The 17,852-nt window shown below is 32.2% G+C and overlaps 1 protein-coding gene across 2 annotated transcripts; it reads right to left on the reverse strand.

Moving 5' to 3' along the window:
- Nucleotides 1-13,995: 13,995 nt before the first annotated feature.
- Nucleotides 13,996-17,503, reverse strand: LOC133184919 (uncharacterized). 2 transcript variants are annotated; one of them, XM_061319988.1, is made up of 4 exons: nucleotides 17,245-17,503; nucleotides 16,180-16,315; nucleotides 15,784-15,981; nucleotides 13,996-14,530 (listed from the first exon to the last, which is right to left on the reverse strand). In XM_061319988.1, the coding sequence occupies exons 1-4, from the start codon at nucleotides 17,497-17,499 to the stop codon at nucleotides 14,421-14,423; spliced, it is 699 nt and encodes a 232-aa protein (XP_061175972.1). In that variant the 5' UTR covers nucleotides 17,500-17,503; the 3' UTR covers nucleotides 13,996-14,420. The 2 variants fall into 2 exon arrangements, with proteins under 2 accessions (XP_061175972.1, XP_061175971.1); XM_061319987.1 differs by having other exon boundaries at nucleotides 15,784-15,993.
- Between the last annotated feature and the right edge of the window lie 349 nt (nucleotides 17,504-17,852).

The following is a 17,852-nucleotide window of genomic DNA, read 5'->3' on the forward strand; positions in this document are numbered from 1 at the left end:
AAATAAGCGCTTATAAATATATGAGACCTTTACAAATATTTAGGTGACCGCAAATAAACACATGTGCAAACCAAAAATGGCGGTTCTGTCATGTAACAAGGTAATTCCTCACTGAAAGCAATGACACACACTTAAAGAACTTTTTCTGCATGGAAAAGTGAATAAAATCTTGGATAAATGATCCCTTTCTCCAATTGCAATGTCTCAGTTGGCTAAATTCATACCGTAATAATAATAATAATAATAATAATACTTTATTTAAAGAAGGTAACCTGGTTAGCGCATGCACTATTCTTCCCCAGGGCCTTCTAGATATTAAGTACAGATACATATAATTATATATATATATACAAATATACAAATTAACATGTTGCAGTCCATATGATTACAGTCTCAGAAGTATGAACACAGAGTTTGTCTTTGTCCGATAATAATTACATATAAACAAGAAACAATCATAAACACAAGTATTTAAATATAAATACATGTAGTAAATTGAAAAGAAAGAAAAAAATTATTGAAATATTTGCTCAGATATTTATTCGACGGCTAACAATGTAATTTTCTACCTTACATTTAAAAGCTTGTAGAGACTGAGAAAGCCTGATTTGTTGTGGTAGTTTATTCCATAGATGTACACCTGAGTACTGAAAAGAGGTCTTAAATATGTTTGTACGGAATTTTGGTAATCTAAGATGGTAGTTTGATTCAGATCGCAGATTATAAGAAGTTGAAGAGTGAAATTCAAATAACTCACAAAAATATTCAGGAGTCATACCATTGAATATTTTGAATAATAAAATGTATTTGTATAGATCAAATAGCTCATAAACTGTCAGCCAGCCAAGTTTCTCAAACAATGGTTTAGAGGAAGAATCAGGACTTGCATCGAGAATAATCCTAGCGGCCCTTTTTTGTAATTTAAATATTCTTTCAATACTGTTTTGGGGTGCATTTCCCCAAACAGTCAAACAGTAATTATTTGAAGGTAGAATATGGCACGCCAAATTCACAAAAATGAGCTATTCGTAGTTTCACAGTTGATAAACTAGGTTTATCGACTGTAAACTATAGTTTACGGACCGTAAACTACAGTTAACGATGATAATCTATATTTCACATCTGTAAACTATAGTTTACATGATAATCTATGTTTCTCAAGCGTAAACTATAATTAACACGGAAAACAATCATTTACTACTGCAAAATATAGTTTATCTGATAAATATAGTTTCACGATTTGTAAACTATGATTTACAACTCTAAACTATACTTAACAAATGTAAATTATAGTTTAGGCTTTGTAAAGTATACTTTACAGACATACAAAGCGCCAAATTCACAAAAATGCGATAAACAATAGTTTTACATTTGAGAAACACAGTTTAGGAACAGAATCTCTTATTTTGTATCGGAGATGCACAATTTTCCGTAAAACTAGATTTCACGACTCTAAACCATAGTTTACGATCAAAACTATAGTTAACAATAGTTTTTTTGTAAATTATATATCGGCTAAGCCTATAGTTACTGCATTATAAGATTTTGCTATGTAACGACAATTGTTGTTAAATATATAAAATGTTAAATATATAAGCAAGCGCAAGCGTCAAAAATCGGCCGCAAATCGGCCATGCAATTGTTCCTTTTATGAGGCAACAAATTGAAATGCGTGATCTGTTGTTAATAAAATGCATGTATATCTTATATTAATTTGTAAATATAGACATAACACAGTGCATATGTAACACTGCAGGCGCGGAATTTATTCATGGTTAAGACGAATTTGCTTGGCTTTGGATTGTGTCTTATATAGTCAAATATCTGGATTTCAAAACTGCGTTCGCATGGATAATGCTTACAAGTGAAATGGCAGGCTGTTAAATAAGGAGCTCTCCGTTTTTGACGTATTTCACTCAATCCGAAACATAGGAGAATATATGCATATTTTTAAAAAACAATTCAAGAAAAAAACCTGAAAAATAGGGGGGGGGGGGGGCTTTTCGATCTTGTTACTTTTCAACAACCGAATTTTCTTCATGCATAAATAAAAGTGGCCTTTTACGGAACATTTATTTTAGTAAAACACAACAAATATTTGGGACTTCTCTCTCTCTCTCTCTCTCTCTCTCTCTCTCTCTCACACACAAATTCAAAGGAGGACGTTGAAACCCCCACAATCCCATCTAGATCCGCCACTGCATTTCCTCTCTTTCAGTTTCTTTGTTTTGGATAAGATGTGGCGGGAAAATGCTTGGCACATTGTAAAACGCGCTTCACCCTCCTCTGCTTGAGCAAAAATCTCGTAATATTCTGTCTTTTAAGAAATTAAAATTTTATCATAAGGAAATGCATATATACACGACATTTTAAAACAAATACAATCGATCCTGTTTAAATAGAGAAAGTAATATTGATTATATATAACTCGGTCTTTGCTTTAGATAATGCCCAACACGTGTCCTTAATATTCTCTGCTCTGATCCCATTATTCCTTTTCGCGATTGGTGCCGCGAAATTTTGAATTAAAAACTATCGTTAACAGGTGTTTATATTCATAAACTATATTTAACAACTCTTAACTATAGTTTACGAGTGTGAATTATAGTTTATGACGATAAATATGGCACGCCAATTTCACAAAAATTAGCGAAACTTAGTTTCACAGTTGATAAACTAGGTTTATCGACTGTAAACTATAGTTTACAAACCGTGAACTATAGTTAACGATTCGTTAACTATAGTTTTCATCTGTAAAACTATATTTAACGGTTGTTAACTATAGTTTACGAATGCTAATCTAAGATTATCTGTCTGTAATTAAACGTTAACAATAGATTTTGTTGATAAACATAGATTCACATCTGTAAACTATAATTTAGAATCGTGAACTATAGTTAAGAGTTGTTAATCATAGTTTCACAAATCGTGAAACTATATTTATCAGATAAACTATGTTTTACATTCGTTAACCATAGATTTCGGTTGTAAACTATAGTTAACTGTCATTTATACTCACAAACTATATTTAACAGACGTAAACTATACTTATCGATCGTAAACTATAGTTTTGAGAGCTAAACTATGATTCACATTTGCCAATCATAGTTTATCGTAATAAAATATAATTCACACTCGTAAACTATAGTTAAGAGTTGTTAAATATAGTTTATGAATCTAAACACCTGTTAACTGTTAACGATAGTTTTCAATTCGAAATTTCGCGGCACCAATCGCGAGAAGCAATAATGTGGTATAGGTTTTATCAGTGCGGAGAATATTAAGGACACGTGTTGGGCATTATCTAAAGCAAAGACCGAGTTATATATTATCAATATTACTTTCTCTATTTAAACAGGATTAATTGTATTTGTTTTAAAATGTCGTGTATATATACATTTCCTATGGGGAAATTTTTAGAAATATGATAAAATTTTAATTTTTTAAAAGACAGAATATTACGAGATTTTTGCTCAAGCAGAGGAGGGTGAAGCGCGTTTTACAATGTGCCAAGCATTTTCCCGCCACATCTCATCACCAAAACAAAGAAACTGAAAGAGAGGAAATGCAGTGGCGGATATAGATAGGGTTGTGGGGGCTTTGAATTTAAGAGAGAGAGAATGAGAGAGAAGTCCCAAATATTTGTTGTGTTTGTTCCGTGAAAGGCTACTTTTATTTATGTATGAAGAAAATTCGGTTGTTGAAAAATAAATTCCGCGCCTGCAATGTTACATGTACTGTGTTATGTCTTTATTTACAGATGAATATAAGATATACATGTATTTTATTAATGACAGATCACGCATTTCGGTCTCTATTTTTCTCTTTTAAATCAAAAAAATAAAATTTTAATCAATAATTTTCCAGTCATTTTTCTTTTTATTTCCAACTAGATTTGCTTTAAAATAATAGAACATTTACTTATAACGCCAACAAGAAATATACATGCATATATATTTAACAACAATTGTCGTAACATAGCAAAATCTTATAATGCTGTAACTAGGATTAGCCGATCTATAATTTACAAAAAAAAACTATTGTTAACTATGGTTTTGATCGTAAACTATGGTTTAGAGTCGTGAAATCTAGTTTCACAGAAAAATGTGCATCTCCGATACAAAATAAGAGATTCTGTTCCTAAACTGTGTTTCTCAAGTGTAAAACTCTGTTTATCGCATTTTTGTGAATTTGGCGCTTTGTATGTCTGTAAAGTATACTTTACAAAGCCTAAACTATAATTTACATTTGTTAAGTATAGTTTAGAGTTGTAAATCATAGTTTACAAATCGTGAAACTATATTTATCAGATAAACTATATTTTGCAGTAGCAAATGATTGTTTTCCGTGTTAATTATAGTTTACGCTTGTGAAACATAGATTATCGTGTAAACTATAGTTTACATATGTGAAATATAGATTATTATCGTTAACTATAGTTTACGGTCTGTAAACTATAGTTTACAGTCGATAAACCTAGTTTATCAACTGTGAAACTATGATTAGCTCATTTTTGTGAATTTGGCGTGCCATAGATAAACTATGATTGGCAAATGTGAATCATAGTTTAGCTCTCAAAACTATAGTTTACGATCGATAAGTATAGTTTACGTCTGTTAAATATAGTTTGTGAGTATAAATGACAGTTAACTATAGCTTACGACCGAAAACTATAGTTAACGAATGTAAAACATAATTTATCTGATAAATATAGTTTTACGATTTGTAAAACTTTGATTAACAACTCTTAACTATGGTTTACGAATGCAAATTATAGTTTACATATGAGAATCTATATTTATCAGCAAAATCTATTGTTAACGTTTATTTACAGACAGATAAACATAGATTAGCATTCGTAAACTACAGTATACAACCGTTAAATATAGTTTTACAAATGCAAACTACAGTTAACGAATCGTTAACTATAGTTTACAGTTTGGATACCTCCGTAAAATGGATATTGAAAGCATTCACTATGTCCTGTAAGTCATCAACAATAGCACCGTTAGAAAACACATAAGAAGGAGTTAAGTTGTTTGATTTTGAGGATAATTGATTTAGATAATTCCATATTTCTTTTGGATTTGAACTTTTCTCAATTGCCGTTTTGTAGAATGAAGATTTTGCTTTGTCTATCAGAAGACCGACTTTGTTCCGATACAGTCTATAGTTTTCCATATCCCTTTCTTTGTGATAAAAGTCGCGCAAGTGTCTAGCATCATTGATTTCTTGTGTTAGCCATTTAGGTCGGATTTCGCTCTTTATTCGTTTCGTTTTAATTTGTGCATGTTTGTCAAGAACACTGTTGAATAATTCATAAAATTCTGTAAGTATTTCATTTGGATCATGCATTTAGAGGAGGTGATTAAAATTTACATCTTTCAAGTCTTGTAGGAAGTTTTTTTCATTAAACTTTTTAAAGTCTCGATATTGAATCTCTGTGTGATTTCCTTTTTTAGGTCACCTGAGTCACTCAGGTGACCTATTGCTATCCGTTCTCGTCCGTCGGCGTGCGTCGTGCGTTAACATTTGAACATTTTTAGCTTCTTCTCTGAAACCGCTTAACCAATTTCAACCACTTTTGGCATATAGCATCTATGGGTAAAGGGGAACAGAAATTGTGAATTTCATGGTCCCTGCCCCCCTGGGGCCTGAGGGGTGGGGCTAAAACCACCAAAAATAATGCAATCTTTAAAAATCTTCTTCTTTACTCCTGGACATCAAGCAGTCAAACTGTTGGCATCATTGTAATAAGCATTAAGCCCTCTACCAAAATTGTGTAATTCATGGCCCCAGGGTCAGGGGTTCTGGCCCCAGGGTGGGGCTATATAGATCATATAGTGAAAGTGCATTATTTCTTTGAAAATCTTCTTCTCTGCTCCTGGGTATTAAATAAAGTAACTAAGTACATAGTTATGATGAGCAAGAGTGCCTCTTCCAGAATTGTGAAATTCATGGCCCCAGGGTCAGGGGTTCTGGTGTTAGGGCGGGGATCTATTGATTATATAGTGAAAATGCATTAATTCTTTGAAAATCTTCTTCTCTGCTCCTAGGTATTAAATAAAGTAACTAAGTACATAGTTATGATGAGCAAGAGTGCCTCTTCCAAAATTGTGAAATTCATGGCCCCAGGGTCAGGGGTTCTGGCCCCAGGGTAGGGCTATATAGATCATATAGTGAAAGTGCATTATTTCTTTGAAAATCTTCTTCTCTGCTCCTGGGTATTAAATAAAGTAACTAAGTACATAGTTATGATGAGCAAGAGTGCCACTTCCAAAATTGTGAAATTCATGGCCCCAGGGTCAGGGGTTCTGGTGTTAGGGTGGGGCTCTATTGATTATATAATGAAAATGCATTAATTCTTTGAAAATCTTCTTCTCTGCTCCTAGGTATTAAATAAAGTAACTAAGTACATGGTTATGATGAGCAAGAGTGCCTCTTTCAAAATTGTGAATGTCATGGCCCCAGGGCCAGGGGTTCTGGTGTTAGGGCGGGGCTCTATAGATTATACAGTGAAAAAGCATTAATTCTTTGAAAATCTTCTTCTCTGCCCCTGGGTATTAAGTAAAGTAACTAAGTACATAGTTATGATGAGCAAGAGTGCCTTTTTAAAAATTGTGAATTTCATGGCCCCAGGGTCAGGGGTTCTGGTGTTAGGGCGGGGCTCTATCAACTATCTAGTGAAAATGCATTAATTTTTTGAAAATCTTCTCTGCTCCTGGGTATTAAATTAAGTAACTAAGTACATAGTTATGATCAGCAAGAGAGCCTCTTCCCACATTGTGAATTTCATGGCCCCAGGGTCAGGGGTTCTGGTGTTAGGGCGGGGCTCTATCGACTATCTAGTGAAAATGCATTAATTCTTTGAAAATCTTCTCCTCTGCTCCTGGGCATTAAGGTGATAAACTAAGTACATAGTTATGATGAGGAGGTGGGCCCCTTCCAGAATTGTGAAAGCCATGGCCCCTTGGTCAGGGGTTCTGGTGTGAAAATGCATTAATTCTTTGAAAATCTTCTTCTCTGCTCCTGGGTATTATTTAAACAAACTAAGTGCATGGTTATGATGCATAAGGATGCCTTTTCAAAAATTGTGAATTTCATGGCCCCAGGGTCAGGGGTTCTGGTGTTAGGGTGGGGCTCTATTGATTATATAGTGAAAATGCATTGATTCTTTGAAAATCTTCTTCTCTGCTACTGGAGATTATTTAAACAAACTAAGTGCATGGTTATGATGCATAAGGATGCCTTTTTAAAAATTGTGAATTTCATGGCCCCAGGGTCAGGGGTTCCGGTGTTAGGGCGGGGCTCTATCGACTATATAGTGAAAATGCATTGATTCTATGAAAATCTTCTTCTTTGCTACTGGAGATTATTTAAACAAACTAAGTGCATGTTTATGATAGGCAAGGATGCCTCTTCCAAAATTTTTAAATACATGGCCTCAGTTTTTGGGGTTCTTGAGGAGGGGGGAGGGGGGCTCTATTGATTATATAGTGAAAATGCATTAATTCTATTAATTAATTATTAACTAATCCTGTATGCTCCTTAGTGTTGAGCTGATAAATAAATTGCTTAGCTATGATGAAGATGGGAGCTTCGAACAGAATTTTTAAATCTTGTGGTCCTAGGGTCAGGCGTTCTGGCATAACGAGGAAGGGGGGGGGGGGGGGCTTTTGATAATATAGTGGAAAAGTGTTAATTCTTTGAAGTCCATAGTTATGATGATGAGGGTAACTTTTCCAAATTTGTAAATTTCTTGACCTTTGGTCTTGGGTTCTGGTGTTAGGGTAAGGCTTTGTTGAATCTGTAGTGAAAATGCATTGTACCTGTGAAATTCTTCTCTGCTTCTGGGCATATCGAAAGCAAACTGAGTAAAAGTTTAAATGATATAAGTAAGCGTATTTCTACCAGATTTTTGAACATCTGGACAATTCGTCTAAGCATTCTGATCCTGGGCAGGGCTCTATTAATTTGTATTCTACTGAGAGAAGTTATTCCCCTTTTCCATTCATCTTTGATAATTAATCACTGTAAATAATGTTTTTGAAAGGTTAATAGAATAAGATAATTATGCAAGAATGTTTATTGTATAATTCAAAAAGTACTTTCTTAATTTTAATAATCAGGTAGACCTGTAAGTAATAGATAAATAAAAACGAGACAAAAATAACTTATCTTATTAAAAGTTCTTCAAAGACCATAAGAGAGGTCAATGCTAGAGGTCTTAATATGGGTTTAAAAATAGTACAGAAGCACTAATAGTTTGTTAATAGTCTACATGGTGATAATATTAAGTGGGGGACAGATTAGAACTTAAGTAATGAGTTGATACTGAATACTAGACTAATTATTTTGTTGATCCTGATCTTCCTACTTCTCTTGCTTTAGGGCAACAAAGCTTCATCCCTCAGTGTATTTAACTTCTAAATTGTTGTATTATACTCAGGTGACCGTTAAGGACCTTGGGCCTCTTGTTTAACATGCAGTTAGTTTTTCTAGTAGCACATATAGGGTAGTGATCAGAGATAGCAATAAAAGGAACATTATTTTCACATATATGTTTTCTGGTTTATTAGTATAAAAGTGATCTATAAGGGTACTTGAGGTATTAGTTACTCTGGTTGGTGCTTTGATTAATTGTGAAAACCCATACTCTTCTAAAGCATATGTCCAACTTTGTGGGGGTTCTTTGAATAAGTCTACATTGAAATCACCTGTTATGATAATTTCTGCATCGTCACAGCAGGAGGCACAGTTAATCTCTCTAGCCAGGTCCTCTGCCCAGCAGGAGGGAGCAGATGGTGGACGATATGCTGAACAGTAATATTGGAGAGTGTATGTCCAACCCTGATCGACCTAGCAGACACGGATACACCTATAGATAATATTATCAGTGCCTTCTCAGGGGCCGAAGTTCGGCCCATTCTCAATTGAAAATGAGTTCAGTTTTTTCCCAATTTGGCAGTATTTTTTCTCAATTGGTGAACAATGCTTTTATTTTTAATTATCTTGGAAAAACACTAAGTAAAATTGTCAGATTGTCTGTAATTTTAATATATTTAACTCATTTAGCAAAGCTACAGTCATAACAGATGTTTAAAAACACTGTAAAAACATCGCCAACTTTAAATCCGAATTTCCTCTGTTTTTCTAAAAATGATGATATTGTGTAATTATATAGATTTATTAAGTTATTTCCACCTACTCATTTGATCTGCGAGTTAATGGTAAAGACTTAAGGCATATTAGAAAAATATAATTATTTTCAATGCATTAATACATATTAAAAGAGGACTTTTAGAAAATGTGTACTTAGTATAATTTTTTGCAGGAGGTTTATAATCTCCAGAAACAGATACTATAATGATCTAAATTGAAACCTCATACACACATGTACATGTACTACCCTAAGTTGTATAAATGCTTTATACTAATTGAAGTCCATTTTACTTTTATTAGTCTATTATTCAAAATTGATTTTGTACGAATAAGATGGTCCATATTTAATTGTCATTTGGTTGCCCAAATTAGAGTTCGTGCTGAAATGTTAAATGAATTACCCCTGAGTACATGATTTAAGCAACATTTTAAAAAAAAATTGCAATTTCATCAAATAGCCGATAATTTTTTCCCAATTCCCCAAAAATGGTGTTTCCCAAAATAGGCTGATAAATCCATGGATAATAGTTAGGCCAATTTAGTGTTGAGAGATACATCTTAGTTGAAGTAACGTTGACTGGTATTTCACTGGATAAATTCAAATGTGTATAAAACATTTGTTAGTTTATAGAAGTAAATTCAACATACAAATCTTTGCAAATTTCATACTCAATTGAGATTCAAGCTCTTTGAATTACTAATAAATAATGAGCATTGCCTACTGTGCAAGTACATAACAAACATTTAAAGAAGGACTTCATTGAGAAATTATTAGGCTTTTTTGCCGCAGGTTGAACATTAAATTTGATAGCTGCATGATCAAATTATTATAACCTTTATTTCAAAGTCAATTACTTTTAATATTGTTAAACACTTAAATTGTATTTTTCTTCAATCTAAATTTAACTTGAATTTGGATCCTTATATTTTAGTTTGTGGGGATACCAAGGCTTATAACACATCACATATCACTGAAGAGCACAAAATGTTGAACATCATGAACCATGCACTGATTGACAGACAAAAATCAGAACTATATGTAAATGAAAATGACATTCAGTCTAAAGTTAGAAATGAATTAAAATTAAATAAAAAGAGTTATGTGATCTAGACAAAAAAACTTAAAAGTACTATTGACGTGTATTATTTTTATTAAAATAAACATTGCTGTTATTTTAAAATGAAATTGTTGAATCCTAAATTATTTTTATTTTTCGACCACCCAATGCATTTTTTTGAGACAGAAAATCGTAAACCAAAAAAAAAATAAAAACTTTGGCCTAATGTTTATTATGAAAATTTATGATGCTGCATGTCCTTTTTGATTTTTTGTTTGTTTCTTTCCACTTCCTGTCATGCTGTAGTATTGCATACGTACCTCTGACCTTTGTTTAATAAAATGTATATATGTCAAGGATCTGACATGTATATGATATTAATATTGTACCTCATGTACAATGTACCAATATTTTGGTTTTCTCAACTTGAGAAGAACCATTATTTCTCTTTTGTGACAACAACACATATACATGTATGGTTTGTCAGTTTATATAAACATTAAGAGCACTTTAAAGCACATATAAACAAATTCATATAAACAAAACCATTGAAAATACAATAAATTATTAAAAAAAAAAAAACAAACAAACAAATTCAAATCAATATATGAACATTCATTCATAAATCTTGTTTGTTTAATGTATATCATAATATAAATGATTAATATAAAGTTAATTGATTAAATGCGTTATCAACACATTTGGTTGAAGATAGACACAGACTTTGATAAATTTTAACATGACTTCTTATGTCACAATTATATTACATAAAAATTTCATAGAATATAATATAAATAAAGGAGAAAACATAATGCTAGTAATTTCAATGTATTTTATACCAAAAGAAACACTACATTGATATGCTAATTTTTGTGAACCTTGAAATTCAGATATCAGCTTAAGCATGTTTACACGTGTATCATTTTTCTCTGTGACAGAATTTTAAGGTTCATCAACCCTCTGATAAGAGAGATAACTCTCACAGATATAAATCACTATTTTTCTGATAAAAATTGTCAAAAGGCCAAATTTTGCCCTGCAAGGCATGCTGAAAATGTGTGCATTTAATTTATAAATTAGATTTCTTTTGGAAAATTGTAAGTGTTAATGATAAATTTTATTTGAGTAAACAGAGGGAAAATGAACCTTAAGTTTCAACAGCAAAAAAGTCAAAATATAATATGCTTAAAAATTTCAGAAAGAATATAATGCTCATGTTATATAAATTAATTTCCAAGGAAGTCTTGATTTAAACACTTTTGATGTACTAACTTGAAGGTCAAAAGCATGAGACGCACTAAAAAGAACAAACCAGAACACATTGAAACAAAGTATTTTAAAAAAATGCTATTTTTCTTGGAATAGACAATTATATTTTTTTTTCACACTTCTTAAATGTTGAAATACTCAGAGACTGATATTAAAAGCAGTGAGTAAAATTAATACATGTATGACAATGCAAGCTTGGAAGATATCATGAACTTGTACAGAAATAAAGTTATGTTATTAAACTTTATAATAATAGAAAGAACTGTGAACGATAGTATTGTTCTCCTACCTACCTTCAAGTCAATTTTCAAAAGTTAATATATTTGAATGATTTTTCATATTAATATAGATATTTATATGAATTTTCATTAAACATGACTTGAAACAAAATTCCTTTTTACAGGTAATATGGATTGTTATTTCACAAATTCATACCAAAGCTTTTTGTGTTTCACAGGGGGGAACATACGTTTACAGACAAAAAACGACAAAAATGCTCATTTTTTCACCAATTTCGAAGGCGTTTACAACTTAAACGTTGTATTTTATCAATTACATATGTTTAATTTTATATGCATAAATCATAAGGAAAGATTCAAAGAACATTTATCCAAATCCAAGAATATTTTAAAATATGCTGATGCTTTCAAGCCTGATTTCAATGGAAAACAATGTCTACCCCCCTTACAAAACGAGCTGGAATTAAGAGTAATTTTCTATTTAACACTGGTATTAAAATTATTAATCAATTACCATTGAACTCTTCTTTGCATTCAACAAAGATTTTTTTGGACAAATTACCATTAGTATTGAATTAAATGGGTGTAAAATGTAGGCGGGAATCGGGAGTTAGCGTGCGTAGTTCTTCTGACACCTTTCTCACATACCAGTATGATTTATAGTCGAAATACATCACAAAATTTTTAACTATATACAATGAATACTATTTTAAGGAAAAAAACATAAATAGATTTTTAACTAATAACATGCTTTTAAACCTATAATAAAACAACAATATAATACTTAAAAAAATAAATTAAATTTGAAAATAAATCTTGCATCATATTTAAATTTCTCACACAATGATAAGCTTTCTAGCTTTTCCTTCAATAAAAAAATATAATACGGTAATACAAAATGAAAGCACAAAAAACACAATACTAAAATACTAGTATCAGTATTTTCCTGGATTTCAAATCATAATCATTTTCATTACTACATGTCCTTTAACAATACCGGTTTTAAATATATGCTTATGTCAATAATTATCCCTTGTGGTTGACCATAGAGGTTTCCAGGAACAATTTATGATCTCAAAATAAGAGTTAACAAGAACACAATAATACAAAATAACCACATTAGAAATTACTAGAATATGATGTAAAAATCTTGGAATCAATGATTCTTTCTTCTTCAAAAATTTCAAAATACTAGTAGCACAAATTCTTCATTCAAACTGAATCCAATGAAAATCTTACAGGTGCATGTGCATACAAAGTCATATTTTGTATAGGTTATATTTTATGAACTTGTGCATTACTTGTGTTAATTAACTTCATTGTATTCCACCCCTTTTTCTTGTCTACAATGTTTGTTTAATTAGTATTATACCTGCAAAGTGTTCGTTTATCTTGACCTTGTTGTAGGGATGTCTTCCCACTTAGCCAAAATGTTGGCTAAATGGGAATAAACCCTTAAAAAAGACTATAGCCTACCTGTAATTTCATTCTTTTGTTCTCCACCCGCATACTATTTTTAAAGTAATTTTCAGGTGATGCAAAACAATTACAGACTAATATATGAAAACAGACTATAGCCTGCTGATCACTCAGGTGTAAAAATCAAAATGTTGGCTATCTGGGAATAGGATTTTTCAAAATGTTGGCTAAGTGGGAATAAACCAATAGGCTTTGCCTGATGCCCAATCCCATTTACTTTTTGTAAATAAAATTATGTATAAAATAAAATTACATGTACTTGTGTTAATTTTGTTTGCAGCTATACAAGTATGTGTACCTTTAAATATTTCAGTCTTCTGTTTGTTTAAATGGATATATAATTAAGTCTACATGTATTTACTTAGGATTTTTAAAAAAGTTTAGAAAAAATTAAATAATTAATGAGGTAACAAATAGTCTGTGTGTCCAAAATGCTGATTTAAAGAGTTCAAAGGTGAAATTTAAATTTAGTTTTAAAAATTATACACCTTTCAAATTTCATCTGTATTTATGGAGTATATATATCTAATGCCTGTATTCAAATTATGCATGTTTATCACATAGTGACATTATTTCAAGTTTTAAAATCAATGACTCAGTCATATCAATATAGATTCAAATCTTTAGAGATCAAATCAATTTTCTGACAATATTGCAGCATCAATTATGAAATCAAATACATAGATCATCAGTCTTGTCATGCTTGTAGATACAATTCCCCCCCCCCCCCCAAATATAACTATATAAAATATATTTCATATTATAAATAGCCATTAAAAAATAATCCCCATGGCACACAGTCCAATAAATACTCCTCCACACATATTATGGACAGCCATTGCAATATCACATTTTTCCTTCAAAATATCAAATATTATTCACTCACAGTAATAATTCATCTCCAAGTGAAGTTCAGGTGTTCACAATATGGCAACACAGATGTCTTTCATTCAAGGATTCAGATAAAAACAAAGCCTCATAAATGAATATATTACTTCTAAGAAATATCAATAAACAATTTCTGAGAATTACCGTAAATTATTTGCACTGAAAAAAACCTTTATCTGCCCCGTTTCTAGCCATACAAAAATATAATATACTGCTACATATCCTATTATTTTCATACTAAATGACTACTGATTTGATAAGAATATCATTGAATTGAACTTCTCTGTGTACTTTCTGGCCACCATGTCCAATACAAATCTGTGTGCTAAACTGGCTCTGGTTTGGGTTCATAAGGAGGAGGGGGTTCATTAGGATAGTGTCCGTAATTTGTTACAATGTTTTGATGCATTTCCATGTCTGGATCCAATGGTGGGGCTTAAAAGGAGAAAAAAAGTTATTTAATTTAAAAACACTTTGTGACAAATCTGTAATAAGGTCAATACTGCTATGCTTGTGTGACCTCACACTGTACATGTTAAAATTGCATATGGAGTGTAAATTTCCACAATACACCTCTTTTAGATACAGCTACTTTGTCTCTCTAGTCATAATTGGGATACATCTTTTTTGACTGTAGCAGAATAGATATGAATGTAAAGTGTTAAGTAAAGAATAAGGAATAAGACATGGCCATTAAAAAATAATTCTGTGCAAGGACTGAATTTATTTTTGCTTAGGGAAAACATAACTAAACTCACTGTCTCAAATTCGAAGGCTTCAATTATAAGACTTCATGAGTTTTCATAACGTAATCAATAGAGCCCTGCACTAACACAAGAACCCCTGGCCCAGTGCTTATTACAATCATAGCAAACAGTTCAACTGCTTGGTGTCCAGGAGCAAAGAATATTTTTACAGATAGTACATTGTACTAATTTTGATGGTTTTAGTCACCCTTCAGGCCCTAGGGGGGCAGGGACCATGCATTCACAGTTTTTGTTTCCCTTCACTCAGAGATGCTCTATGCCAAAATTGGTTCAAACTGATTCAGTGGTTCCAGAGAAAAAGCTAAAAATATTCATTACAAATGTTAACGATGGACGACGCACACCCTCACGACGACGGACAGAAACAGATAGCAACAGGTCAATCAAGTGATTCAAGTGACCTAATAAGTGATAATTCAATATAAGTGATTTCAATTTATCAGTAACCATATTCTATTGCAAAGATAATAAGAAACAGAAACTGGGGATTTAGTTTTATTTAGAAAAAAGCTATTTCTATATATTTAGTGGAGTAGTCTGTATCATGAAATGTCTCCTAAACATCAAATATTGCAAGAACATGAATTTGCAAGTGGACTTGATCAGATGTTTTTACATTATTTTAGTGTAAATGTAAACATAAATTATCCCTGAGAAAGTAAGAGGGGTAGGCCAAGAGACACCTGGCAGAGAGATCTTGAAGCCAACACCAAAAGAACTGGATAAACTTGGAAAGAGCTGGAAAATACTGCACAGAGCAGAAGGGCCTGGAGAAATCTTGTGAGCAGCCTATGCAGTAGGTATAAGTAAGTAAAAATAAAAACTATTACTTCTATTTTGCAAATTTATGTGAGATAAATATTTCTTGCCTATATTTAGGAACCTAGAGTATATAAAAATTAAGCTCATACATATGTGTACCTGAAGGCTCTGGACCTGGCTCCAGTAATCTCCCCTGAGCAGATGCCCGTGGCTTGCTGTTTTTCTTCTTGAACACCCTTCCATGATGTCTGTCCTTCTTGCAGCAACAGTACAGGACAAAGATGGCTAGTATTGCTATAAATACCACCACTCCTACTATCACCCCCACCATCACCCCCAGGGACATGATGATCTCATCTGAAATAGCACCTGTGTCAATGCTAATCATTGTAGTGTGTAGTTGGAAATAAATAAAAGGAAAATCAAAGGTTTTTGGGGTAAACACATTTATCCTTAAAAGGTATACTTAATTAATACTGTACAGTTACATAAGAATAAATTACACCTGTAGATAAACTAATAAAAGAGATATGTTTTTCATGTGTACAGACTTACTTTGCATTGTTTTTGGCATGATTATAACAGAGAAGTCATAATCTACAGCATCAATTCTCTCTTTAAAAAGCTGTAAGGTCAGAAATCGGTCTGTGCTGCATACAGTCTGAGGAGAATCTCGACAGTCATAATGACGCTGAAACAACAACAAAAAAAATGTTTAAATTATCATCATTAATATAATAAAAAGCTTAAAATTTGAAAGAAAATCTCTCAAAGATGCTGAAATTTTGAGTGTGCAATGCTATGTACAGGTGTCCTGTGTTTTTGTCCTATCACACTTGCAAATGATTTCTTGCCATTTTAATTTGCTTGGAGGATTCTACGATGCATTAAGATTATAATCAGTCTATTGATTTGAGCTCAAGAAATTTTCTTCAGACTTTTTGAAGTGCCTGTTTTTCAGATGCTGAAGTTGAATTTCCTTGAACCTGGTGCAGCATATTAACCCTTGGACTTCTGGTCCATGGCTGTCAATCAAGCTAATGAGACATATGAGCATGACGAAGCATGATACAGTGCATCTTTGCATCTGTAGCTCTTTTTCATTTTCATTTTGAGAATTTCCATCTAGAGCAAACGAAATGCGTGCTTACATGTACATTTATTTTAAGGAAGCCTTGGCATCACTTTCAGAAAAGAAACGAAAACTTTTTTTTCGGAAGATCATTTATTATGAACAGAAACAAACTTTTTAAAACATAATTATAGCCAATTGTGCAATTTATCATTTCCATTAAGTTGGGCTCAGACTTTGGTCTGGATGAAAATCATTCAACTGTTAAAATATAGACCACCTAAAGTTGAATATGTCCATACTTTTTAAGTAAAAAAATTACGTTTATACCCTAAGCTATATTTTAATTTTTTCCTCTAAAATAGGATGCATTTCTTTATTTCTTTTGCATATCAATACACTGTATAATGAAATTGGGGGGGGGGGGGGGGGTAGGGTCTGCTCTGATAAAAACATGAACACCACTCCTATTTTCCACGAACTCTCTCTCATTAATTTAAATGCTATCCAGCTATCCACCTTTCATGGTCCACTACAAAGATACTCACATACAGAAAATTTTCATCTGGCTGCCTTGTAAAGTATATTGGCTGATTTTCTTGGAACACCTTAAAATGAACAGCACAGTCCTCTATCCTAAAACTATCAAACTTCATACACAGTTGTTGATCTGAGTACGTCCTAAATCGTAGAGAGCACCGCAGTGCCTGGTAGGCCTGCCCACTGCCCTTGGCATGAACATAATACTCATTGTCCTCTATTTCAAAGAATGATGTGAGCTGGCAAGTTCCGTAGGAGTCCATGAATCCTGAAAACATTAGAAAAATGCATATCAGAATCAGTTTAAAACGTGTGAATTAATTGGAGGAGAAAAAATTTGATACATATGTTTTAATTTAAACATATTATAATGGATAGACATGGTAATACAAGATGTGGCAATTTCTGAACCCACTGGGAAATGATTCATCACTGATACTAGTAAACTACATGCATGATAACATATATTTGATGTTGGTATATATATATATATATAATTATATACATCTGTAGATGAGCATATCTGCACAGAATGAATAAAAAAAAAAAACAGGGGGTTTGTCTACTTCATAATGTTATGTCCCCTTTATTTGCAGTTTGTGTGAAGTGTTGATTC

Source organism: Saccostrea echinata, unplaced genomic scaffold (assembly GCF_033153115.1).
Source record: "Saccostrea echinata isolate AGI-Se365-2 ecotype Australia unplaced genomic scaffold, CSIRO_AGI_Sech_v1 ptg000011l, whole genome shotgun sequence".
In the NCBI taxonomy this organism is placed as follows: Eukaryota; Metazoa; Mollusca; class Bivalvia; order Ostreida; family Ostreidae; genus Saccostrea; species Saccostrea echinata.